This window comes from Acanthisitta chloris, unplaced genomic scaffold (assembly GCF_000695815.1).
Source record: "Acanthisitta chloris isolate BGI_N310 unplaced genomic scaffold, ASM69581v1 scaffold15141, whole genome shotgun sequence".
In the NCBI taxonomy this organism is placed as follows: Eukaryota; Metazoa; Chordata; class Aves; order Passeriformes; family Acanthisittidae; genus Acanthisitta; species Acanthisitta chloris.
Window position 1 is genome coordinate 15,147 of NW_008655589.1, and position 26,626 is coordinate 41,772.

The 26,626-nt window shown below is 40.7% G+C and overlaps 1 protein-coding gene across 1 annotated transcript; it reads left to right on the top strand.

Annotated features, from left to right (window-relative positions):
- On the top strand, positions 1 to 26,407 carry NDRG1 (N-myc downstream regulated 1). The gene is given in 16 exon segments (XM_009083980.1): positions 1 to 77; positions 3,017 to 3,052; positions 10,619 to 10,724; positions 12,359 to 12,479; positions 14,804 to 14,866; positions 16,526 to 16,586; positions 17,039 to 17,125; positions 18,631 to 18,687; positions 19,633 to 19,736; positions 20,130 to 20,186; positions 21,123 to 21,174; positions 21,955 to 22,002; positions 23,514 to 23,549; positions 24,889 to 24,940; positions 25,672 to 25,797; positions 25,800 to 26,407. Coding segments are annotated over 16 exon segments (1,188 nt in total). The 5' UTR covers positions 1 to 14; the 3' UTR covers positions 25,919 to 26,407.
- The last annotated feature ends 219 nt before the right edge of the window (positions 26,408 to 26,626 follow it).

Here is a 26,626-nt window from a genome sequence, read left to right on the forward strand (position 1 = left end):
ATCAGCTACTGACCATGTCAACAGAGTTCCAGGATGCTCACCTTGCAGAGGTGAAACCTCTGGTGGAGAAGGAGGAGGTAATTATTTTAAAGCTTTTAGAGCTTATATGTTTTGTCAGGGCTGCTGTTGGAACTGTTCTTGTTTTCTTAATCTAGTTCTAACAAACCATATGGAAGGAACAAGAAAAGCTGGAGACAGAATAAGACTAGCTTGTCCAGGGTTTTTTTTTTTTTTAAAAATAATGCAAAACTGAGCCTTAATTATTTGGTTTTTTTTTTAAAAGTAATGCAAAACTGAGCCTTAATTATTTGTTCTTTCTTGCTGTTTGGTTTTTCTCTTCTCTTAATTGTGGGGGTGACATTTGTTTTTCCCTGAAAAATGACAGCTTTGGCTGTGTTTTGCCCAATTGGCATCATTCAATAAAGCTATCTCATGTACATCTGTCTGTATCAATAGACTTCTCCAGGGAAAGACACAGTGTTTGTTCTGTCAGCCACCTTTCAGGGAGGCACAGAGAGAGCCTTTACATTTTCTTTGGGCCCATCTGACTCCACAGGTTGGGCTGAGCCCCATCTAGTCCTCTCTGACCTTTACGTTTTCTTTGGGCACATCTGACTCCACGGGTAGGGCTGAGCCCCATCTAGTCCTCTCTGAGTTCACTGAGCTATGAGTTTCAGCCCAACTGCCTGGTCTGCAGCCAGCTGGGTGTGCACAACCCACAGCCTGTTGCAACCTCTGAGGTTGCAGCATAGAAATATCTTAGCCTGGTTTTGGTTTTGTGTTAGGTGGGATTTTTTTCCTTTAACCTTCTTGTACTACTTTCCATTTATTTTTGCACCATTTTTTTCAAAAATCTGCCAACAGCATCTGGGTTCAGTGGCTGTCTGACTCTTCGGTGGTAGCAATACTCTGCTTTGGTATGTTCTTGGCAAATAGTTCACTGTAATATGTGAAGAAACCTCTCAGCCTTTTTTTCTTGAATCAAAACTTAGATTTTTCTCTTGTTCCCAAATGATGTTAGTTCTTGACAATGATGTGTATAAATGTGTTGGTTTTTTTCCTGGTTTTCTACCCTAGAATTCCTTTCTCTATCTGCTACTTTATTTTTTATTCCCTACCTCTTTTGCATAAACACTTCAGCAAATCATTTCCACTTGTGACTGCAGTGAAATTGTTAGAGAAACTTTAAATGCAGTTTCTTTTCCAAGAACACTGCATGAAAGCAGAGCTTGTTTGGATACCAGTGAATGCAGCACTCAAACTTTTCAGAAACTAAGGCCCATATTGTTCAGTAGTAGCAAAGCAAAGGAGACACTAAGCAGAAGTCCTGTTGGTACTGAAACGCCTTTGCTTTAAAGTTCAGAAATATCTTAACACACAGATTAACTTCCTGGGTTTCTGTAGCATGTAGGCCAAAAGCTGGAATCTTGACCATGAATCCTATATGCTTTTGTTCATGATGTTACTTTAAATTCTGTCTACATGAGGAAACTAGCACAGAGTTTGATTTCTCCTGTGGCCATTCGTAACACAGATGAAGTTATTTAATGTATTTTGAGAAAGTGGAAAAGGTTGCCCTGAAGGACAATCAGCACATGCTAAGGTTAACAGCGGAGCTGGTTTTGAGTGGGTGATGCACTCTGGAGTCACATTCTGGCTTGGTGTGCCTGAGCTTCTGCTACAGCCAAGTCTTCATTCCTGAACAGTTGTCAGCCTTATTTCATATGCTGTCAGTACAGATGCCACATATGCTTATTCCTTTCAACTCTAGGTCCCACTGGAACAACAGTGGATGTAATGTTATGTTTAAAAGGTCATGCGACCAACAGTATAGTTAGATTAAAACCCAGTGTGTTGCTTAAAGCTAAGGCTGTGTTAAATGACTTCTACAAGCCCAGTCAGCTCTTTAGCTACTTGGTTTTATGTACTAGACACTGCCTAATTGCCTAAAGATCACTGCTCTCGAGTTCTGTCAGAATTACAGGTAGGGCTGCAATGCTTTGAGGTCCACCAACTGCCTAAAGATCACTGCTCTCGAGGGCTGCAATGCTTTGAGGTCCACCATCTGAGATGATACTACCCAAGACAGCAGCTGTATTGCTTCTGACACCTGTCCTTAATTTATCTGGGCTTCTGAGGCTGAGGGACCTTGACAGGATTCTAAGCTTTCCTTTTTATCTCAATTTTTTTCAAGCTTTGGCCTCTCTCATACTTTGCAGCATGAAGTATTTGCTTGACTGCTCTTCCTTATGTTTTCAGAGCTGTGGTGGAAATAGGAGTTTGACTTCTTTATTGAGTTTTAATAAAAGCAGGTGACTATAAGACACTTCTTCCTTCGAAACTATAAGCCTTGTAGACTATTGGAGGTGCTATAAGACACTTCTTCCTTTGAAGCTATAAGCCTTGTAGACTATTGGAGGTGGGGAGGATGACACTTAACTCCTTTCCTGGTGGAGCACCTTGACAGATGGAGGACCTTCTCATTAATAGCTATGGCTGCTCAGAGTTTGGAATGGATCTCTGTGTCCAGCCAGCCTTCCAGACACTACAAAGACTAATTTAGGATAAAATCCCTTCCCACCTTCCACATCATGTAGCCAGATCCCAGTAATGACTGCTTAACTAGTTGCAAGTGCTCAGTGCATGCCTGAACAGTGACTTTTCATCCTAGGCAGGACTGAGGTGGGCTGTTGGCTGTCCCATGGCTACAATAAGTGATGGGAAAAATTGTGTTTTACTGTTCCTTGTGAATATATTGTTCAGTGAGGATGCACCAGCTTTTGTGCTTCATGTTGCTCATCTGTAATCTAGTATTTTACTGCTTTCACATTCTCTGTGATGATTAGTGGGTGAAAAACCTCTTGGGTGAATTTGACATTCATTAAGAGAGCTTTCATTGAATGAAGGGACAGGACAGAGCTCCCAGCTACAGAACCAATGGGTTAGAATGCATGTCCCAGCACAGATTTCTGTACCTGCAAGTTACTTTCAGTAATACTTTAAAATCTCTTTGCAGGCTATCACTCGCCTCCTTCCAGACTTCGATGTTCAGGCAAGTAAAGCTACTATATTTTTTGGGCTTTTGGTAAAAGGAGAGGCTGAATTGACATTTGAGAAAACAGTGAGATGTGACCAGAAGGGACTGCTTGCTGCCAGAAATGCTGTTACTGTGGGAGAGGAGTCTGAATGGGGCTGTGCCATAGTGCTGTGAAGGGGACCACAGGAGGTCTTTTCACACTGGAGCTGAGAAAGTTTCATTCAAAAGGGGTGGCTGGGCTGGAAGCATTTCTATTCTTGCTAAGAGAACGAGAATCTTCAGCAGTGGTAGTGAGAACAATATATTCCCCTCCCACATGGACACACACACTTTCCCCAATTAATTTGCTTTCATTAGCAGTGTGCATGCATTTCCCCAGAGGAAATGTTCCTCTGGATGCATCCCGTTATGCTGTTGAAATTGTCCAAAAGATTCCTGAGGCTTGTGGGGTGGTGGAAGGTGCTAAGCAGTCAATTTTGTCTCTAATAGGAGTGATGGTATTTCTGTATGTTTATTTAAAGCCAGAACAGAAGAGTTCATAAAGCACACCACTAGGTCTCATGGTGGCTCTCCACTTTCCCTGTGTATCATGATTTTGAGAGACAACTTGGTAACTCTCCTGGCTCCTCCTATTTTATTGCCTTTTGGGCTTTTGACTGAAAAGCTTGTCATTGCTGGTTCTTAAGCTGAGACTAAGGAAATCAACAGCTACAGGAATCAGGCTGGGTTGATATGGAAGGGAGAAGAGGGAGCTTATACCTGCCATGACTAAAAGAGTGAGTGGTGTGTTCCCATTGCTGGGGACAAGGAGTATGTATTGAGAGAAGAGGCTCACTGGGTATCTCATTTTTATCAAGGGGTATAGAAATGGAGGAAGACTGTGCAAGAATAAGGAAAGCTATTGAATTTTTCTAGTCTTTTGAATGTTCTGGCAGAGGTCCTTGAAGGAAATAACCCTTCTTTATTTCATGTGTTTTATTAGCAGTTGTCTATATTGTTACTCAATGTTGTGCACATTGGTTAAAAAATACAGCACAAACTCAACAGTCTGTTCCTTGGAAACTAAGGCACACAGTTATCTTGGACATACTTTTAATCTTTCCATGGTTCTTACTTCCACAGCAAAACTGTACTTTGCATTAATCCTGCACATTCCCCCTTATCTTTTCTAATGATGAAATCCACTGCCTGAACTCTTGATAAATATAAGTTGAAGTTGTCGCCATGTGGCTTCTTGCAGAACTGTGCACAGCATGGGAGAAGCTTTCTGTGTGGGTCCAGATTGATCACTTACTTGGTCTAAATAAATCTGAATCCCAGATTAAGCCTGCTAACAGGAATACTGTGGTATTTTGATTAAGAATCCAGAAGTGACCCATATTTCATTTCTATTCTTGGAATAAATTGCTTGGTTTGTAAACCTTGTGTATATATAGGTTTTTTAACTTGCAAGATCAAATTCTCTAAGCCTTTTTGGTTTTTTTTCCCCATGTTTTGGATTAAATGTCACTAATCCAGAGAAGTGGTTCTTGTCATTTCACCGTGTTCTGCCAGCTCTTGCTTTTTTAATGATCTTTCTTTGTTAAGAGTTTAATCTTTGGTTATTCTAGTTCTAGAAGGAAAAATGTGGAAGAACAGTCTCAATGCATTATGTTAAGAGCTGGCTGCAAAGGAGGCTTAGCTTTGGTCCTTAAAACCACAAGTACTCTACCTATGTGTCTTTCAGTTCCTCTGTGGCTGATTTATGGAAGAGGTGTTTTGGTGCTGTTATGACAACCTTGATTGCTTAGTTCATTAGAGAATTTCATGTGTGGCCCTGGAGGACCCAGGTCACTTAGGACTGATACTGAAGCTCAGCCATGCTCTTAGTGAGCAACCTGTGCCATAAGCCACTCTTGGGAGGAGGATAGGCCTGGCCAGGGAAGGAGATGAGCAGTGCTTGGCAAGAGCTTGTTTTTCAATGCCTGTGTATGAATGTGGGTGTCCACCATACCCACTGCAGCTTGCCCGGCCCTTTTGGGGACAAGTTATGCAGTGTTCAGGTAATGACTTTGTTTCAGCCACCAGAGAAAAGTAGTGACTACCTGTGCAGTGTTTCGGTTCCAAGAATAAATTTTATCTAGTTATTCAGGTTTGAAAAGAAATAGACTCTTATTTCACATGCTGTTTTACACAGACTTGAGTTAAACATACTTTCTCAGTTTTGAAGTAAACCACTGTGTAGTGCAATGTTGCCTTTCTGAAAGAATGTGTTGCAAAATGTGTATGTGGTTATTCTCAGGAGAAAGCATTCATCAAGTTACCAGATCATGACCATGATGGAATAACTGACAGCTATGAACTACCTCAGCACATGGTGTCTGTTACTATGTCTGTCTGTGCCACCCACCTGAAACTTGAAGTGAAGCTTCCTACCTCTCAAAAAAAGAAGTGTTCCTGACCAAACCTGTTTTAGCATAATTAATGATAAACCGATGCAGGGCACAGTGCCCTGTGCTGCTTTATGTTGGCTTTGTACCAAGCACATTTTAATTGTATTTCCAGTTTGATGTATTTGCCTATTCTCTAGCTCACTAGTGTTGGAGCCAGTGCAGACCTGGCTCCTCGTCACTGTGTATAGTCTTTCAGCCCATCAGGACACTGCTTTCTCAGTAACTAAGCAAAACGTTCAGATTTATGTGCTAGCTGTAGGTGGCAGAGATGAGTTTGTCCCTTGCAATCCATGGCTTATAGCCATCTGTATCCCCTGGCACTTAAGAGCCTTTTCTGCTTTACCTCCTCGTCCTGCCTCTTCGGATAGAAGGAGAGAGCAACAGGAGGTGAATCAGCTGGTCCTTGTGGCATGAGGGCATGGGTTTCCTCCTGGCATCGGTGGATACCGTTTGGGGCGTTGCAGTGCATTATGTGGATTTCCTCATCCTTCTAGTTCTCTGAAGGAAAGAAATGGGGGTGGTTGTGGTTTTGTACTTGGCAGAGCAGTGTGACCCAGTGTTAATCGGACTAGGAAGAATCCCTGGGCAGAACCATCACAATAATTAGCATCAGTTCCTGCACCAAAGTTTTTGTTATTGATTTCCATCTTAGCAGGGTCACTTACATTTACATCTGAAGTCATCAACCTTATTAATGTACCTGACTTACAACCTGAATTGAGAAAACTCTTAATTTTGCTAATTTAATACAGAAATCTTAAAAAAACGTAAGAAGCTCCAACAAAAAGCACAAAAAAAATCCACATTAAAAAAAACCCAAAACTCAACACCAAAAGCAAAGCAAGCAAGCAAACATAAAACCCCAAAAAACAACCAAAAAAGCAAACCAAACCCCCCAAAACCAAACCTAAACAAAAAACAACACAAAAAGGAAAAGAAAAATGCCTAAAACCACATTTCCAGAAAAACATTAGACTAATTGAAATCCTATTTTAGAGTAGAAAAATACAGGGAAAAAGATTGCGAAGTAACTTCAGGGCAAAGGGGATTTGAAACCCAACATTGAAATGCCACATTAAAAGCTCGAATATTGTTGATCATCAATATGTTGAAAAAAGAAGTGAAAAGTAGCCTACAAAGGTATTACTATACTAAATTTCTTAAGTAATATAACTTAAAATATACTGTCTCCTAGCAATCTAAAAGCTATTTAAATCCTCTTTAAAAGCTCTGAAGCTTTTCCCTCAGTTCTGAGGCAAGAGAAAAGAGTTGCATTTAACAGGCATAATATTATAAATTAAAATAAAAGCATGAGTTTGTAATTGAGGATTAAGTATATTTGAAAGCTTTAAAATCATCTTGATGTAAGGCAGTATTTTACTTAAAGTATAGAATGTGATGTATTTAGCAAAATGTGAAATGTGTGTGCAGTTTTCATTTTTAGATAGCTATGACATTTTGGTTGCATATCCCTTCCTCCAGAAAACACCTTGTTCATAAACACGTTCCTCAATCGGTTTATGAACCTTGTTCATAAACACGTTCCTCAATCCGTGTCTTCCTTAGCCAGGGTAGAGAGGGAAAGGAGTAAATGAGCTCTCCTGTGTGATAACAAATTGTGTCCCCCTTGTAACCTCATGAAAAAATAAAATGTCACTTGAAGCAAAAATAAAATCTGTTTTAGAATTCATCAGCTCCTTCAAACTGAGGCAGCCTCCCTTAAATTGCATGTACTACATGCATTTGTGTGTTTTTAAGGCACTAAGATAAGACTGCACCTCTGTTAAAGTGAGAGATGTGAACAGATGGTGTGTTTGTCTTTATCCTTCTATCGGATTAGTGTACCTTGGATTTTTTTCCAAGATAGTGTTTTAATACAAATCAGTTGGTGAAGAGCCTCTTACTATAATGTTGATGTTGATTGGGATGTGCTGCCATCTGTTTTCAGTGCTCTGCATTTTGAAAACATCCATCCCTACATCACGTAGACAAATCTCTTGATCTTTAATAGGATCAATAGGGATGTGAAGTTGTTGGTTTGATGTCACTGAACAAACTGGTTTAAATTGATTGTTTTTTAGTACCTTGTGGGTATGTGCCATTAAGAATTCACACTACTGGAAAATAGCACAACTCTTTTGAATTAGGGGAGTCTTACTGTGAAGATAATGAGGAATTAAGCCAATTGTTAAACTGACTGTGTTTTATGCCAGTAATTGGGAGCTTGGTTGTCTCTCGTCTCTGAACTATTTTTAGTTGACACTGAGTTTGAACTAGACTTGGCTTTCTAGTTTCAGAAGAATTAGCTGTGATGGTCAGTGGGATGTGCAGGTTCAAGGGTTTGACTTTATCTACCGTGAACAGATTTTTTTCTTTCATGCATGAAGGAGGAAGATGCCAAATCTTGAAGGTGGTCCATGCAAAGAAAACACATTCTGGATTTTCAGTGCTGTTACTGGAAGGCTTTAGCAGTGAAAATTTGTTGATATGAAATGCATGTTAGTTTATGAGGAGGAAATAATTTCTGTCTTCCACACTCAGCAGGAGGCACATCACACAATATTCCTTACTCTCATTACAGTGTTGAGGTTGCCAAATTACTGATTTTTATGCTTTGTGTTGAAAATTATCTAAGTACAGAAGGGGAGCAGAATGTGGAAAATGTTAATTGCCACTATTATTAATTGCCATCTACTGCCAGTGCAAATATCTTCTGGGGTACTGTATAATGACAACACCCAATTATATATCAAATATATGATGTATAATATTCCTGGGGCCCTGAGCAATCTGAAGTGGGTGTCATCCCTGCCCATGGCAGGGGGGTTATACTTTGATGCTCTTTAACATCCCTTCCAACACAAGTCTTTCTGTGACTCTGTGATTTTATTTTAATAGTATGTGTTAATGACATACCGAATGTATAATGTACAGTACCCTATTTTCTGCCAAAAATTCAAATTAGTGACATTATTGTGATGGTGTAGAATGCTTTAGACTAAATGTTGCTTGTCGATTTTGGAAAGTACTAGATTTCAAACACTTAAGTTCTTGGTTTTGTTGTGCATAATCATTCTGACATACACTAATTTTTGGAAGTCTTTTGTGTTTGTATTGGAAAGTTTAACCCTGGCTTTTAGGAAAGAACTGGCTTCTGATTTAATTTAGCATAAGTTTGGGGTGTTTTAGCATTTGAGATAACAAAACATGAAATGAAGCTGAACTTCACAAAACTTGACGGAAATAGCAACAGGAGAGACTATGCTAATTCCCAGGTTTGAAATTTGGCACTTCATACATTGTGTGGCAGGGACTTAGTTCATCTTTGATGTCTGAGCTCTATTGAGTACGTACTTCCCCTGGTCAAACCTGACTCAAATCCTATTTAAGAATGACATCCTCGTGAATTAGTCTGTTTTGGTTTTCCTAGCTGGGCATTATGGGAGTCATAAGCCTATGTAGGATAGCAGCTTGTCTATATAACCCAGTTTCCTACTGGGACGAAGTAGAAACCTGCTACCAGTTCTCTGTCTGACTTACTGGATTTATCACCCTGTTTTGCTTAAAGATGGTCCTGGATATGGAAGATACGGCTTACCTGCTAAATAATGCAGTGAGTATGCAGAGGAACGAGTCTCTAAGGAGACATAAAAGCTGAAAATTAGAGTTTCAATGGACTATAGTTCAGATAGCAGTGGTGCTCAGCTCACCCGGTGTACAAACGGGGGTAGATCTTGATTCATTGCTGTAGCTGTAACTTAAAACTGATTCAATTGTGTAATTGCAAGAGAAGCAGGTGAAATGTGGAGTGGCATTGCCTAGAACCCTTATTTTCAGCAAAATGCACAGTGTATTCCTTGTATCAAATTAAGGATATGTGATTTAGATTGGTTTACTACCTCAGATCTCTGAAGAGGGTTTTTTTAAAGGCTTTTGCAGAGACTGTATGCTTCTGATTTCTACAGCATAACTTTTAATAGATTTGAATTTAACTTGGACTTTGTCTCTGGGCGTTACTGCATGGAGCAAGTCAAGCAAGCCTTGCAGCAGCAGCTGTTAGACTGTACTGAATGACATGGATCATTATCTTATCTGTGTCCTGTACAGTAAATAAAGTATTCTGATGGGATACTAAGACTGGCTACTACCTACATACTGCCTTGACTGTTGTGTGAGTGTAACGGTACTGTAAATAATTGTCATAATTAACTGTTGGTTTGTGATTCCCTTTATACATGTTGGTAAAATAGCAAATTGTTTATGCCCCTCTGAAGTTCAAGTGCAAGAGAAACAAAAGCTATTCCATCTGTTGTGTAACTTAGGCATGACCCAAATCACATCTGACTTACACAGAGGTCCAATAAATAAAAGATGGTACTCAGCAGGACTTTGATTTGTCAATGGAGGTGTCTTTGGATTTAAAACAATTAAATAGTTGTTGGCAAACTCCTGGTATGCCAAATAATAGAAGTATGCTTCTTAACATTGCTTTTCTGATAATCACCACAACAGTGTTGTGGTTTTTCTGCTCTATTGCAAACTTTAAACAACTGCGTTTATGCTCAGGTCTGTACATTTTAAGCCATAGAGCTAAACACGTGTGGCTGTTGTTTTTATTGGGGAAGGCTACTACAATCACAAGGCTCCACAGTGTGACAGGTCTTTATGGCAAATACAGGCTACTTAGTACTCCTTTCTTTGCAGAATAGTAGTTATTTGCTAAGTTAAAGTCCTTTTCCTAGAAAACAGAAGTATTTTCTCTTGGCAACTTGCACTTTTGCAGATGTTGAGAGTCATAGTTGTAAGCTCCTGTTATTACAGGTGTCATTACATCAAACTGCTTTCTTTCTTTTTTCTTATGTTGCTTTTTAGTGAGGTTAAGTACTGTTTAACTATTCCCTTAGCATCTGGTTAGAGCTAGCACCTTAAGTGCTTCTGTAGTTGTCTGTGGACTGGAGTAGATGGCAGCCAAATGTAAGATGTTAGCAGGGAGCCCCCACTGCATGGGAGAGTGGAGGATGTTAGCATGGGATTGCAGAGCAGACCCAGGGATGGGGCAGGACCCGTGTTCATGGTCGGACAAGGTCTGCTGCAGTGGGTGTGGAGTGTTTGGACAATCCCCTGACAGATTCTTCCTGTTCTCTTCCAGGAGCAAGACATAGAGACCATGCATGGTTCAGTCCATGTCACCATGTGTGGGACTCCCAGGGGCAATCGGCCAGCTATCCTCACCTACCATGACATCGGGCTGAACCGTAAGTAGACTTTTTACCAGGTACAGGTATGTCCTGGTTCCATAACAACTCTGCCGTAATCAGAGGTGTGGAAGTGGTGATGGTTAGGAAACCTTTCCCAGGTCCTTGCTTGTTTGTGTGCATTGCAACCTGTTAGATGGCACCTAACTCCTCTCGTACAGCAACCTTAATTTTCAGGGGTTTTTTTAATCCTTGCTAAGTAAATAATTGGAATATTTCAGTTAAAGGAGCAAAAGGCATCTCATAGTTCATAACAACTGTGTATAAATGCTGTAAAAAGCTCTCTAGGGGAGGCTGAGGGTGTATTGACAACAGGACTCAAAGCAACACTGCTGGGGCTTTGCTATAGGTTCCTGTCTGATAACGAGTCTTGTGTTGTCATGGATTTTTATGAATTACATATCCATTCAGGATGATGAAATGAGTGCTGGCTTTGTGTCCTTAGCCAGTATTAAGAAAAAAGCTTTTAGTGCCTTTTATCTTATCTGTCATATAATAAACTAATATCCAGACCTGCTCTAATTTGTTCTTTACACCAGTACTATTTGCTCTACACAAATGACTGTTTCTTAATCAGTTATTGTTATTTGAAAACACCTGCAGAACTTTAAAGTCTGGCTATTGCTGAGGTGCAGATATTTCTCATAAGAAAAAAAAATCAGCATTCTTACCTGTTTTTTGGAACTGTCTTACTTTACTTTTAATTTTCAGTGGTCCAGGGCAGAGCTTAAGCTGGATCCCATCTTTAAATAAGACCTTTTTCTTTATAGAATTACAAAGTCTTTCTTTAAACTGAATAAACTTTCTCTCCATTTGAAAAGGGGGGAAATTTTTCCCAAACTTGCATATTCTCCTTAAGTTGATTTGAGCTAAAAGTATTTTATATTCTGCAAAGATTTTGCACATATGTTGTAGCATGCAGACGTTCAGAAACACACACAGAATATTGAACCACTTTCTAGGCATCTCAGGGATGTTGCTTTGCACTCTAGGAGGTAAATATGCTAATCCTCTGCCCACATTAATATTGCTTAGAAATCAGAAATCAAATCACCTCTAAATTGGGAGCCTACAGCACTGAGTATCTCAGAAGGAAGCTTTTGTCTTGAGCTGCATGCAGTGGTCAATCACGTAATGTTTATCTTGTAATATTTGGGTAAAAGCACAAAACATGATCTCAGCCTTGGATTCTTTTTTCCTCCATCTGTTTTGACACAACTGGACAAGGCAATGGATAATTTAATCTAAGCCAAAACTTACAATGAGTATCCGTGACTGCATTTTATTATTATTTTAACTTTGCAAAAAGAATAAAATACTTCTGACAGGTACCACAATAACATGGACAAACCTTAGCTGGTCATGAGGAAGGAGTTGTTTATTCTTGTTTATGAGGAAGGAGGGTTTATGCTTCAAGGTATTAAAGCAAGTTGGCATAGGCTGCTTTGTAACAGGGCTTTACTTGTCCTTTCTCCTTTGAAATAAGATTGCCACATTTCCCAAGCTACATCACTGACCCAATTGAATCAACTTTTCATTAACATGCAGGATATGTTAATACATAATTTTATTATAGCTGTGAACTTACTATTTCCCTCAGCATGATTCTTCCATATTTTCCTTTTCTTCTCAAGATAAAACCTGCTTCAATCCTCTCTTCAACTTTGAGGATATGCAGGAAATCACCCAGCACTTTGCAGTCTGCCATGTGGATGCACCTGGTCAGCAGGATGGAGCACCATCTTTCCAAACTGGGTGAGTCATTAGGTAAACAGCCCATGCTTTGAGTTATCATCTTTCTGGAAAAAAAGTGTCTTGATATGCAATTTCATTAAAAAGTACTTGCAGCCAACACCGTAGTTGGCTTTTGAACTTAAATCCTGACTCTGTTTCTAAAGCACTGGAGCTTTGGGTGCTCTGTTGTGTTATGCCAGTTCACAGGAGACTTTAGGGCTGTAATTTTATGGTTTTGCTCCGATAACTAAACTGCTTGTAAAGCAGGTCTTTGACAGATGTTGACATCTTGTCAGTTTAAATACTGAGTTACCTTGTTTTGTAATGACAGCCTGATTAAAAATACATAACTAAATTATTACTATAAACAAGATAGGCATTAACCACTATATCGTGTTCTTCCTAAATCTGTGGGGGTTTTATGAAATGGCAGCATGGTAGATGCTGATAAGTAGATTTGATAACCTACCTGGAAAATCCAAGTTCTTGGACAGTAGTAAAGTGATGTACCCCCACAGAATATCGTAGATGGCTGCATACACCTAACTGTGTACCATGTATGGATGCTGTAACTCTTAGAAACCTTGTGTGTCATGAGCACTGTCTTTGCCAAAGTGTTTGTCCCCTTTCAGTCAAATGAGACAGGTTTACCTTGAGATGCCCCTTAGGTAGGAATTAGCTCAGTTGAAGAAGGGAACAGCCAATATGTCAAGGGGAGGATATGAGGCAAGGACCAGTTGTTCTGTGTGAAGTACGTATTAAGGAGCTTATAAGTACCATTATTGCATGAGCCAGTCTATTTCCCTTCTTAATTTTTAATCTGGTCTGATGCTGAGGAGGTCACTATGGGCCAGGTTCTCAGCTAGTGTTTAACTGCAGTGGCCCAGTTGCCTATCAGAGCAGCCTACAAGGCTATTTTAGTCACCCTTCTTTGTGTTTGTTCGAATCATGAGCTTTTAAGTGTCTTAACCCTCATGTCCTGAACAAGTGTTAACACTTCTAAGTTGTCAGCTGCATGGGCAGCCATCATGATCTATGCTAGTAAAGACCTCTGCTTGATAACTTCATGATGGCAGTGCAAGAACCTGTATTGTCTCTACCAGCCCTCCAACTGGGAGGCCAACATGTGCAAGTTAAGTCATAGAATCATAGAATAGTTTGGGTTGGAAGGGAAATTTACAAGTCACATAGGCCAACACCCCTGCAATGAGCAAGGACATCTTCAGCTCGATCAGGTTGCCCCTGTCCAGCCTGACCCTGAATGTTTCCAGGGACAGGGCACCCACTACCTCTCTGGGTAACCTGTTCCAGTGTTTTACCACTCTCATTGTAAAAAACCTTCTTCCTTAGATCTAACATAAATCTACCCTATTTTAGTTTAAAGCCCTTACCTCTCACAACTGTCCTATCATGACTAGCCCTGCTGAAAAGTTTGTCCCCCTCTCTTACAGGTGTTCTTTAAGCCCTGAAAGGCTGCAATAAGGTCTCCCCAGACCATCACTGTTATGGTGACACTAGCCTTTGTCATGCCAAAGTTTAATTTACCAATCAGAAAATAAAAGAAAATTAAAGGACTTGCAGACCTTGGTTTTTTTCTTTGGTTTTATTTGAACACTAAACTAGAGAATCATTAGGTGTAGTCCTGATGGAAAGCAGAGATTTTAATGTATCCTAGGCAGATGTTTTCCAGCTACTTTGGGCAAATTTTTTTCCATGTGCTACTCAGTTGAGATTTTGCTCAGAATTTCCTTTCTTCAAAATTGTTTCTGCTCTGCAGAAGACCAGGAGCATTAATGAACAGCTGTTTTTATTGAGCTTCCTCAGCAGCTTCATAGCCCTTCTGATGCCTTCATTTTTCCCATCAATATTAATAGAAAGCTATTCTCATTCATCCTATGGTAATTTGTGTGTCCCTGAAAACATGTTGCAAGTTACTCGTCAAATATCTAGATCTCATTGCTGTGATCTGTGATTCTGCAACACAGGGAAACTTTTTTGTGGTAGACCAGAAGTACAGATTTGGTGAATGTGGTTGGAAACTCAACTCTCATGTTCAAACTTTTTCATAAGTTTCAAGTGTTAACTTTGCTTGGAAAAGATTCGTTGTGGTCTGTCTTACTCTCAGCCGGAAAAGACATCTATCACCCTGTAACTCATATGAAGTACCATATAGGTTATGCTCAATTACTTACTTGTCCTTGCTCCTGATTTAAATTCAGCTCATACACTCAATGATCTTGTAATGAGCACATTTTGTACTAAATCTACAGTGACCACAGTGTCTCTAAATGTACCAGTCTGCACTGCTGAACGTGGTGTAACTCCACAACACATGCTTGTTGTAGGTATGTGTATCCCTCCATGGATCAGCTGGCTGAAATGATTCCTGGAATCCTGAAACAGTTTGGGTGAGTGCAGAATTATTTACTGATTTTCCTCATTCTTCTCTCTACATGGCTCACTGAAAGAGCAGCGCAGAGCAGGTATTCACCCATGCTGCCCCTGGATCTTGAGTCTGTTTGTCTGTAATTTTGTTTGCTAGAGCTGTGCTTGTGGTTGTTTTCTGATTCCTATTATAGATGGATCGCTTTTGCTTTTGTTTCTGAAAGAACTTGGGTTTTGGCCTTTTTTGAAATGTCTGTTTATTTTTAAACAGGAAGCAGCTTCAAGTGAAATCCCATGTGCTTAATTTAGGGGCTTCCTCCAGTATTTTCTATGCATCTCCCTCACAGGGGCAGGGCACAGACAATCTGTTCTTCCCACTGTAACAACCCACGTTTTCCTGTGTGGTTAGCAGAAAAAAAAACCATGTGGCCCCATCTGAAGACATTTGCTGTGTTTCTTTTCAGTGACTTGGGTGTCTTAGTGGGTCAGTCCGACCACCTTAAGCCTCTTCTGCTACCAAGTGCAGCTGCCAGGTTGCCAATGTTGAAAGACCTAGTGGCCATGTTCCTCAGCTGTCTACCTGCAACAAGTTTAGGTGTATGTCCTCCCTTAAAGCTTAGGTTTAGCAGGAGCTGTAGCTGAGAAAGGTTCCTTCTCTGTAGACCTGGTGCTGCTGGTACACAATGAAGAGAGCAGGTAGACACCTCCAAGGGGTTTTCAAGACCAAGCAAAGAAAAACAGGCATTCAGTGTTAGGCAGCCTTGGAGAACAGACAGGCTAGACTGCTGCTGGAGTTTTCAGACCAACACCCCAGTTAGGCATTGTTCGGTTGTAACAAGCTGCTACAGTTCCTCAGGCCAGTTTACCTCCCTAGTTAAGAGTTGCATGTTTTGAAATGCCAGAGGTAAGCCACAGGGTTGTCAATTCTGTTGCACGGGAGGGAAAAGTGCTAACAGTAATGTTAGTACCTTGAAAATGAATTAAACTGGAGTGTATTTACAAAGTCTTGATTTAATATTGCTAACGAGAATGAAAACTATCCTCGGCATTGAATAACCTAAAAGCATTGAATAACCTGCTTTTGTGAGTGGTTTTGTCTAGTCTTCTCTTCCATGTATTTTCTAAGACCTTGAAGGTGATGCTTTAAATCCCATTTCAGTTACTGCAAATATTTGGTTTGTCTCTGCCCTGTTTTGTTACGAAGTTTAAATTTCATCACCCCAGTGACTGGACAGCAGGAGATGTTTCCCTGCCAGCCCCCTGTTAGAGAGGAACCAGTGTCCCAGTTGGATAGATGTACTGGGGAGGGAAGGGGGGAGTTGTAGTTAGGCTGCAGATTTTAGGTCTGTATCTTACAAGTTTTTCTGTCAGAGACTAACCATTTCCTCCCAGAATGAGAATAATGCAATGGTTGCTCACTGTATTTACTTAAAGATAAGTGAAAATAGCTTGCTGCCCTGCCATGCATGAGGACCAGGATCCTGCAAATCTGCCAGTAACAAACCAGTTGCCCCGCTGAGCTCCTTACTGGGACCCTCCTTGCTGAGAGTCCACAGTTTGCCCAAGCTGAGCCCACCCTTCTGTAATTACATGCTGGCCTGTGAAAGAGGAAGGCTGCTGATGTGGTTTATTTCTGTTCAGCACTCTTCCTCATTTGTCTCTTCTGCTTTATTGCTCTGCAGGCTAAAGACCATTATAGGAATGGGGACTGGAGCTGGTGCCTACATCTTAACCAGATTTGCTGTAAGTTTTGTGGAGCTTCTCTAAAGCCTCAAACCTAACTTCCCTGACATGTTGTTGTCCCCATAGCGTGCACAGAGAATTCCTGTTCTGCTGTGCCCATTTAAGTAAGCAGTCAGGCTTTTAAGTGAAATACCACAATCTGCAGGATAACTAATCCAGAAGACCTAGATTTTCCATTTTAAGGCCTGGGTTCTACCCAGTTAATTTGCAGAAGGTTTTTATAATGGGAGTTTTCTATTTAAACTTAGGGTGGAGAAAAAGTTAAATCCTAATGTTCTCCAGCTGCTCAGTTGAATTGCCTTAATGAAATTTTTTTTTCCATACATATGCTTGTTTTGTGCAAGATAAAACTAGACCCTACTGCTTTGCTCCCCAGGAGATAATTTGCTAATTTAAATTTTTTGCTGACTGTCATGTTGCAAAGGATATCTGATAAATCTTTTGTTTTACAGTTAAACCATGCAGAGATGGTGGAGGGATTAGTTCTCATTAATGTAAACCCTTGTGCTGAAGGTTGGATGGACTGGGCAGCAACTAAGGTAAACATCTTTAAGTTAGAAAAATAAATCTTACTGCAAGGCTGTTGGGTATGAGGAGCTGGGCAAGCTTGTGTGTCAAGGCATGGCTGCAGACACAAAATATCCCAGACCAATTCCTTTGGGGTGTATTCTTCCATTTCTAAACATACCTCCTACAGGGCTAGTGGTAAAAATAAGTACTTTGAGGAAACAGATATGGATACCCGTGGCATACTGGAGCTCCTGGGTATGGAAATTTCTTAAGATCTGCTGGGGAAAACATAGTTTAAGCTGGACACAGGGTAGTTTTGGAAACAGCTTTCAAGTAAACTTCTTGCATGGTGTAGCATTTAGGTCTTTTTTGTCCATTGCTTTATTTATAAGCACAGTCCTAAAGGTGAACTAGAGCCCAGAAAAATGTTCAGAAATATCATCTTCCAAGTTTAAATCATCTGAGTCTTAGATACCAAAAAGACTCAGAAAAGGGTATTAGCTACCATAGCTGTGGACAGATTGTTCATACAACCAGACTTTTAAGTGAAAGCTCCTGTTAAGTGTTACTCTTTTGTAGTTGTAAGAAACATTGCAATGTGGGAAAACACTGAGAACTGGTTTCAAAAATCTTCCTGGAACCAGTATATAAAAATAAGTATCAATGTTACATTACATGTCACTCAGATCTAACTTGTTAAAACATTTTTCAGGGTAAACTGATGGATGGAAGGCACTTTGTCATTCAGGGTCACATTATAAACACTCTGAGAAGCACAAAAATTAGTGTGTCATCTTCTAAACACACAGAGTCAACTCATTGTGTATCCGTCTAGAGTGATACTAAATGTAATGACAACTTTATAATACTAGGAGAAACTTGCAGAGCTGGGATGTAACATTCTGTCAAGGCTTAATTACTAAATATACTTCCAGATCAAACTTACCAAAATAATCTGATGTGCAAACTTATTTTAAAAAAATTTCATAACTTGTCTACATTGAGATGTACCAGTTGACCCATTCTGATTATCTCATCCCGTGATTCATTGTAATTAAGCTCTTCCATATCTGTGCCCCTGCCTTCCACCTCTCAAGTAGTGCTAATCTTAAGAGTACAGCAGGTGCCCTATATTCTTCTGCTCTTCCAAAGCAAGAGCAGATACTGTGGGTCATGAGCTTAAGGTAATGTCAGTGTGGGTTGTTAGGAAGGAGATTGGGCAGTGAGGTTAAAGACACCCTTCTGGCTGATCTGCTTGGTTCTCCTGCAGGGAATGATTCCTTATACACCTATGCTACTAGTACTGTGTTCTCTCTATAACTCCATTAGTAAAGACATCTTGTGAGAATGACTCAAACATAAACAACCCCTCATGGTGTTATAGTTGGATTGAGGGGGAAAAATATCAGTCCAGGATATTGTACATACAGGGACAGCTGAGAAACATCCATTGATCTACTTATGGGTAATTGGAAGGTTTCAATTGTTTGAGGATTGTTTTAATAGCAGATACTTAGATAATCTTACTGTTCAGATTTCAGGTTGGACAAATGCTTTACCAGACATGGTCATTTCACATCTATTTGGAAAGGTAAGGATGTTCAACAGATTCCTCTGATGCATTCAGTCACTGTATTTACCTCCTGGGGCTGGAAGGAGGGGAGAAGCCTTCACTTAAACAACAAATGCCAAAGTTAAACTGTTAGATAGGATTCATGCTTGTGTTCCCAGTGTTTTGGAGGTGGTTTGCTGCCATGCAGCTTGCTGTGTCCTGAGGACTCAAGCACATCCCAGTTGTGACAACTCTAGTAGGAGCAGCTCCCTATTTAGACAGCCAACACTTAAACATAAGTGTTGTATATGCTCATATTCTGAGCTAAATTAGCCTGCAGATTTTTTTTATATAATATACTTGTAACTCTGTGACAGCTGGTTTTAAGTACTAATGTGTTCTTCTTCCATTAGTGCAAGCCTAATGGAAAGTGCTGTACTGTTTTCCAAGGCTACTTTGCTATGCTTGAAAGTGTTAGTAAATGCAATGGAAAACTCCATTCCAGCAGAACAAGGAACTAATCTATAAAGACTTCAGAACCAAACTGTTTGAAAATGTTACTGATTGAAGTCCTCAAAGCCTAGTTATTTACTATTGTGAAATTGAGTTCCACATTACGTATGTTTGTAAGCTTTCAACATCTGCTTTACCCTGGAAACATTCATTAGGTTTCTTACCCTGAATCTTTTTTTTTTTGTTTTAAAACCACACACTTGACTGACTATAACCATCTGCACTGCAACTACATGTTTTGCACTCGTGAGATCTTGACATTATAACACACTAAAGTTTTAAAGCAAAATTGTACTTCAGTCAGAGGCTAACATTAATTCTGGGTGACATCACCAGGTGCTACAAGTTGTCCCTTCCCTCAAGGTGCACTCCTGTTGTGTAGACATGAGTCTGATACACAACTGCTGTGCCACGTCTTCAGATCCTTTCAGAAAATAGCCCCTATTCTGAATGATTCTGTCTCCACTTTAGGAAGAGATTCACAGCAACCATGACCTGATCCATACTTACCGTCAGCATATTATTAATGATATGAATCAAACCAACCTTCATCTCTTTGTCAACTCTTACAACAGGTAAATACATTTACCTGATTTCTACCTGGAAACTGTTTTAAGAGACTGTCCAGCTCTTTAGAGACAGTATTACTTGTGTGATGGAATTACATGTGTTCCCCCAGTATAAAGTTCTTCTTGATAGTGCCTTTAGGGATCTCAGATGGTTTGCTTATGGGAGAAGGACCTCGTACATTTCTGGGGTGAAAGATGGTACACTGGGACTGAACTTAAAGCATTGAATCATCAGTCTACGTGTGGCTCTACATCAGTTATGGAGGCTACATATATCAGATTAATATCTATGTGTGTTTTCTCTAAGATAGAAGTGTGCTTTCTCTAAGCTAGAAGAATATGAACTATCTGTAAAATTTCAGTGTATCAAGAGCCATTGTCCTCTTCATTTTTTTTTAGTCGGCGAGACCTAGAGATTGAGCGCCCTGTTCCTGGAGTGAGTGCTGTCACCCTTCAGTAAGTACTTTATTTCCTACCCATTCACTTTGTACACAATGTGAGCTAAGAGGTGTGATCAGTGGATGCATTGAAAACGCACTACAAGGCTGTAGCTGCATGTGCTTATGTGCTAGAAAAGGATCTTGTAATTTCATGTAGGAGATGAGAGGTCACTGCAAGTCAGGGTCTGCCATTAGGAAGACTTCCCCTCTTCAGACTTTACAAACATATTAGCTGAAATGGTAAGTTAAGTAGTTCCTGTCACTGTGCATCTGCAGACTTGGGTTTACAGAGTAAGTACTTGAAAAGTGATGTACTTAACTTCATGCAGAAATATGTTGTAGTTAATGGAAACTGTAGCTCTGAACACACTTGAGCCGTGCCTATACAACCAAAAAAAACCCCCAAAACAACAAAACCCTCAAATGTTCAGGAAGATGGAGCAGGTATGAGAATGACTGTCTGTCAGGTGACAGAATGACTGTCTGCTAACAGCTTTTCACTTATGCAACTTGTGGAACATAGCAGTTGTCAAGTCCTTCTCTGCTCTGCTACTGATGTTTACACACAGGACACACTGCTTCTCTGGCAATCTGGTTGAAATTGGATGGACAGATCCAAATCTTGGAGCTCAGGGGCCTGAGGGTGTTGGTGAGACTTTGATGCTGATGCCCATATTCAATTTCTTATAAAACAAGGAATAGGAGCACTGGCAGGGCTGATTGGCTGCCAGATGGGGGGAAAAAGAACAGGTTCTCAGGCAAGGAATTGGAGCATGTCAGTGGATCTGCAGATAATGCAGTGGATTTGATGTATGTTTAAGGTGTCTGGAATACAAACCAAATCATTTCCGCACACTTAACTGTCTCATCCTTCCAGCGACACAGAATGTGGCTGAGGTCAAGTCTGGGCTGTATCACAGAGATAACACCACTTCTCTGTGCTTCTTTGCAGATGTCCTGTCCTCCTGGTGGTCGGTGACAGCTCCCCGGCCGTGGATGCCGTGGTGAGTACACAGAGGCATCTTTGCCACCCTGCTGACGACTGGCTGAGCCAAGAATCTGTGTGAGGCCAGCAGAGCTCCTGCCACACAGCAGCCTCCCTGGCTATCGATCCAGCCCAGCTGGCTCTTCGCTTCCAGACCGCGGGAGAGCTGCCATTAATTCCTTGCTGTTTGTCCCCTCTGTCTCTGCACTGTTATTTAATAGCTGCTGCGTTAGGAACAATCACCACAGCAGTTCCAGTGAACCGCAAATATTTTCCTTTCGAGAGGAATCTGCTGCTGGTGTTTTAACTTGTTGTGTGGTGCTGGAGCTGTGCCCTGGGTCACTGTGGAAGCAAAGAGCTTCTTTTTGACCGTTATAACTTGCCCCAGATGACTGGATGACTTCAAATGTTGTGCCTTAATGGGCATGCCCAGTCTGCTGGCCTGGAGCCACATGGCTGCTCACCACTTGGGACGCTACCAGATGACCCCAAATCACAAGATAAACAATACTTGTTGCCACTGGAGTCCCAGAAACAGATGAGGAAAAAAAACCCAATGTCAAATCTCCAATTCCCGAATAATGTGTTTGTACCTGGAAAAAATACAGTCAGAAATGTGAACGGACTACTTGGGTTTAAAGATGTGTATATGTATACATGGAATCTTCATACAGAAGCATAGGATACTCAGGTTTAGTCTGTATTAAGCCAGAAAATAAGGTGTTTAATCTGTTTTCATCCAACAGTTCATAATTAAAATCTTGTGTATAATGCCTTATGCTGCCATTCTTTTATATAGGTTGAATGCAACTCGAAGCTGGACCCAACAAGGACCACACTTCTGAAGGTAATAACAAAAACTGTGGGTTTTTTAAAAATAAGAATTTTCTTCATTTAAAACCAGCTGGAATAGCTAAAAAAGCAGAACCAGAGTGATGTGTTACAGCTCAGATAACAGAGAATTCAGTTCTGATGTGGAAAGTCAGTTCCTTCAGGGTAAGAGTACCTTAGTAGACTAGGGGCTTCTTGTCAGAAGTCTTGTCTGTTAACAGCAGGGAATTTCTCAGCTCCTCCATTTTAAAACACTAGGGACAAGACTTGAAATGCTCAGTATTTCACATACCCAAAATGAATTTGACTAGAGCTGGCAAAGTTGATCTCAAGGTATTTTGAAAAGTTTGAAAAAGCCGTGAGCAGAGTGGAAATGCAAACCAGCTTGTTCTGTTCCTGTGCTTGCCTGTCCCTCAGCAGTGGTGTTGGGTGAATTGACAGCTGATCAGGCACAGTTTGGTCATCCTACCTTTTATGAGGGTATGGTCCAGGATATACTGTTATTTTCCAAAAACTTGGTAAAACTCACTTCCAGACGGCAGAACATCATGCAAAGGCTTTGGATGAATCATGACATTCAGAGTATGGGTGCAATCTTCAGCTCATTACTGATGAAGTAATAGCATGCTAATGGTGAAACATGTCTGATCATGCTTCTGCTGGAAATTTCTACTGCATATCTCTTTATTGAACTGGTCAGTGAAAATTGTAATAATTTTTAAAATGCTTTTTCCTCCTAACATTGGGAAGTTAGACTGCTGCCTTACCACATGGGCATGGGAGAAATCCTGAGAGAGATTCTGGCACTATTTCAGACCCTGTGTCAGTGGCCAGCTTTGCTCAGACCAGGGATATGGCTGATGCCAGATCCTGCTGTAGGCCTGTTTTGCTGCGACCTAATCCTAGATAGGATTTGGGGTTTCCTGTAATTTACAACTCCACTGTTTTCAGCTTGTGGTGTTCCTTGGAACAGAACTGTTTTTGTTGGGTTGACTTTGAGGGGTGGAGTGGCAGGAAAAATGAAGTGCTCCAAAAATATTGCATGCACTCAAGATAGCTTTTCTCATTTGGCTTTCCCTGCTTCCCTTGGCAAGTCAAGCTGATGCTTGCCATCCGCAATCTCAGCAAATTGTTTTTCCCTCTCACCTCTGAGCTATAGATGTTTATTTTCTGTCCCCTGTTTGTCACCCAGGTCAATACTGAGGCATGTTATTGTAATTCAGAGCTCAACTTGTAACCAGGACTAATGGGCTGGTTTCTAAGAAACTGGTAATCACTGCCTAGCAAAAACCATTTGTAGATCCAGCTGATGCTTTGCCTGAGGGTCAAGACACGTTGGGGGTGCAGTCATAGTTTTTATAAACATTTAACAGCTTACTTGGATGCGTTCATCCACATGTATGTTAGTCACACAACAAAAGGAAATGTTTTTCTGCCAGATAGCTTAAAAAGGTCATTTTAATATATCCTGAGCATAAATGAGTTCCTCTGACATTACACTAACTGGCTGTTCTCATCCCATTTCAGATGGCTGACTGTGGTGGGCTCCCTCAAGTTTCCCAGGTAGGATCTGGCAGACGGAAATCCTACTAATCCTGTTCTGCAGTGTGTCAGACTGCAATAAATGGGTGTTTTCCTGTAGGGTACTTGCTGTTCCCAAATGTCAGCCAAAAGGATGGTTATGATTTCACGAATAATGATGTCAGTTGGTCATCTGAGCTTTCTTTTTTCTTTAAAGAGCAATGAAGCGCAAAATTAAGATTGGGAGGGGATATTATTTTCACTAATACAGTCTTAACCAAGTAAAGATCTGAGGTGAGAATGTGGAGGCATTATTTTATGCCTATCTACTAAACTAATGTGGATTAAGTCTTGAGCACCAGTGTTTTAAAAGCATTCCTATTTGGACTATTTATAGTATAGATTAGGAAAGTGGGAGGCAGGAAATAACGTTATGTTCTTGCATATACTGACTCGGCTTGACTGAGAATGAACTGGAGTTTCTGGAATGTATTTAGGCATAAATTCCAAGCTGCTAATAAAACCAAGCTGGGAAAGTTAAAATTTACCTATGCTCTTGTGTTGCCTCACTAGCAGTGCTGACCTGTATATCAGCTTTGGAATGTGATCTAACATCTAAACATATTTCTCAGAAATAGAATATGGTGTTCATGAACTTAAGGAAAAACTGAAATTATAATTGCTACAGCTGAAATCCCTGTACAGGCAGTGTGTGCTCCAACAGTGGGAGTTGGAAAAAGGCTTTTTTAAAGCCAAACAGGAGTATGTGCATTGCTTCTGTTATAGAGTTCATTCTTTGCAGTGATTCAGATAGAATTATACAAAGAATAGTCATGTGCAGTAATTGAGATTGTGAGGCTTGTGTGAGCACTATGTCACCAGCAGAGAAAACCAGGGAGTGCCTCATGGCAAGAATGTCAGTCATAAGCAGTTGTGCTTGTGAATTCCGGCTGAGCTTTTTTGCCCTATAAACATAACTATCACCTCTGACTAGCTGAAAGAGTCCTCTGCTGATTAGGAATTGCTCAATTACTGACCTTGTATGAACTGCCATGTATATTTTATGAGGCCAGTTGTTTTACTTTGGTTCACCTGCCTCAGTAACTGCATGAGCAAAGTTTAGGCCAGGCTTAGAACACTTGTCATCATTTCTCTGGATATCTCACTCTCAAGTTCATGTGTCCATTTTGTAAAATAATAGGGCAGAGGAGCAGACTATGAAGGGGAATGGTGAAATTTTCTCATAAATGAAGTTTTCAGACATTCAGTAGAACCCAGAGAATATTTAAGATGTCCCTGCTAAAGTAGGTCATCTGTGGCATCTATAACATTGTAATGTAACTGAGCACTGCATACAATAACACTCTCTCTCTTTTTGCAGCCTGCCAAGCTTGCAGAAGCTTTCAAATACTTTGTTCAGGGAATGGGATACAGTAAGTATTGGTTTTATGGAATGGTTGACCTGGGCACCCAAGTTAACTGGGCATCTAAGCATCCAGAGAGTCTCTGATCCCAGGTGTGTGCTATTTTCCCTGTTGGATATGCATTTGCAAGGGGGGAAAAAAGCCAACACCTGTGGTTCCTGGGCAAAGGGTTTTCAGTCCAAGTTATGTTATTAAATAGTAAATAACTCTGTAGGCAGCTTATACCCACAAACATCTGCTTTACTTTATCTTGATATTTTTAAGGTGGATATTTGTAATAGTGTCCCCTTGTGTCATCACAGGATATGGTTCATATACTGCACACAACGTTTGAAACTTCATTAGTTCAGAGACTTCTTTGAGCTGTAGCTGTTTGTTTTTCACGTATGTGCTTCTGACAGCTGCTGTAATGTAGATGCATTGCTAGCTTGGGCTGCCAGCAAAGGTTAAATATCTGAAAGTAGCAGGAGGTCTGATGAGTCTCTTTAGTTTACTTCTAGATTCTTGCAGTCACAGCAACGTGACGTAAAGCTGTCTTGGATCCCTCAGCCCTGCCTTAATTATTCAGGCTCCTTAACTGTATGCCTGGAGCAGTGGAGGGACTTCTGCATATGAAGCTGCCATGAAAAGTATATATTCCACCTGGAAGGTTTCTCCAAAGGTGGTTAAGGCTGGAGAGGAAGGCAGGGGCTTCCTTCCAACCCAAGAAGTAAGGAATTAATGAAAGACTCTTCTTCCAGTGCCCTCTGCTAGCATGACCAGGCTGATGAGGTCCCGCACCGCTTCTGGCTCCAGCGTGACTTCTTTGGACGGACAGAGGAGCCGGTCCCACACCGGGGAGGGCACGAGGAGCCGGTCCCACACTGGTCCCACACCGGGGACGGGGCCAGGAACCGCTCCCACACAGACACGCGCATCGAGCTGACGCCCAACTCGGCGAGCAATGCTGAACAATCAAGCCCCAAGTCCATGGAAGTGTCCTGTTAGATGGCAATGGGAGGCTTAAACTGGTCACAGTGTGAAAAAGTAATGGATGCCCCCTGTGTATCACAAAAACATAACTGGTATTAATCTCAAGCTATTCTGTAGGATGAACTTCGTTCACCAGGGTCTGACAGGGACCAAAGAAAAGAAGCATCTCATTTGCTCTGTCATTATTCTTGTAACTCAGACAGCTGCTGCTATTGTGCCCTCCTTCAGTGGATGCCAAATTCTAAAGGATACTTGCCAAAAGCTGATGTGGTTGTAAACACTTCAGAGTCAAACCAGAATTGCTCAATACCCTCCTTTAAAATCAAAGCTGTTACAGGCCCCTTTATCTCTTATTCTCTTGAAGTAAACTGGCACAATTTGAGATGAGTTCCAAAGAGGGGGAGAAAAAAACCCAACAAACTCTCACAGATGACTTTAAGAAAAAGGAAATGAAACAAATGTGTTATGGCCTCATGTTGAAGCTGGAGTCGAATTAATTGTATATAGCTTGACTTCAAATGATAGAAAAGTTAATGTATCGTGCATTTATAGGCCTTCTAATTAATTAGTATTCAAGCCTGTTTTCCTATGTACAATAATATACTACTAAAATAGGCGATTTTAATGTGACTTTGAGATGAACTAAATCTTTAAGCTTTTTTATTTCACTTTTTTGAGATTTAGTTCCAGTCTTCCTTTCCTTCCCCCCTCCTAGACCCTAAA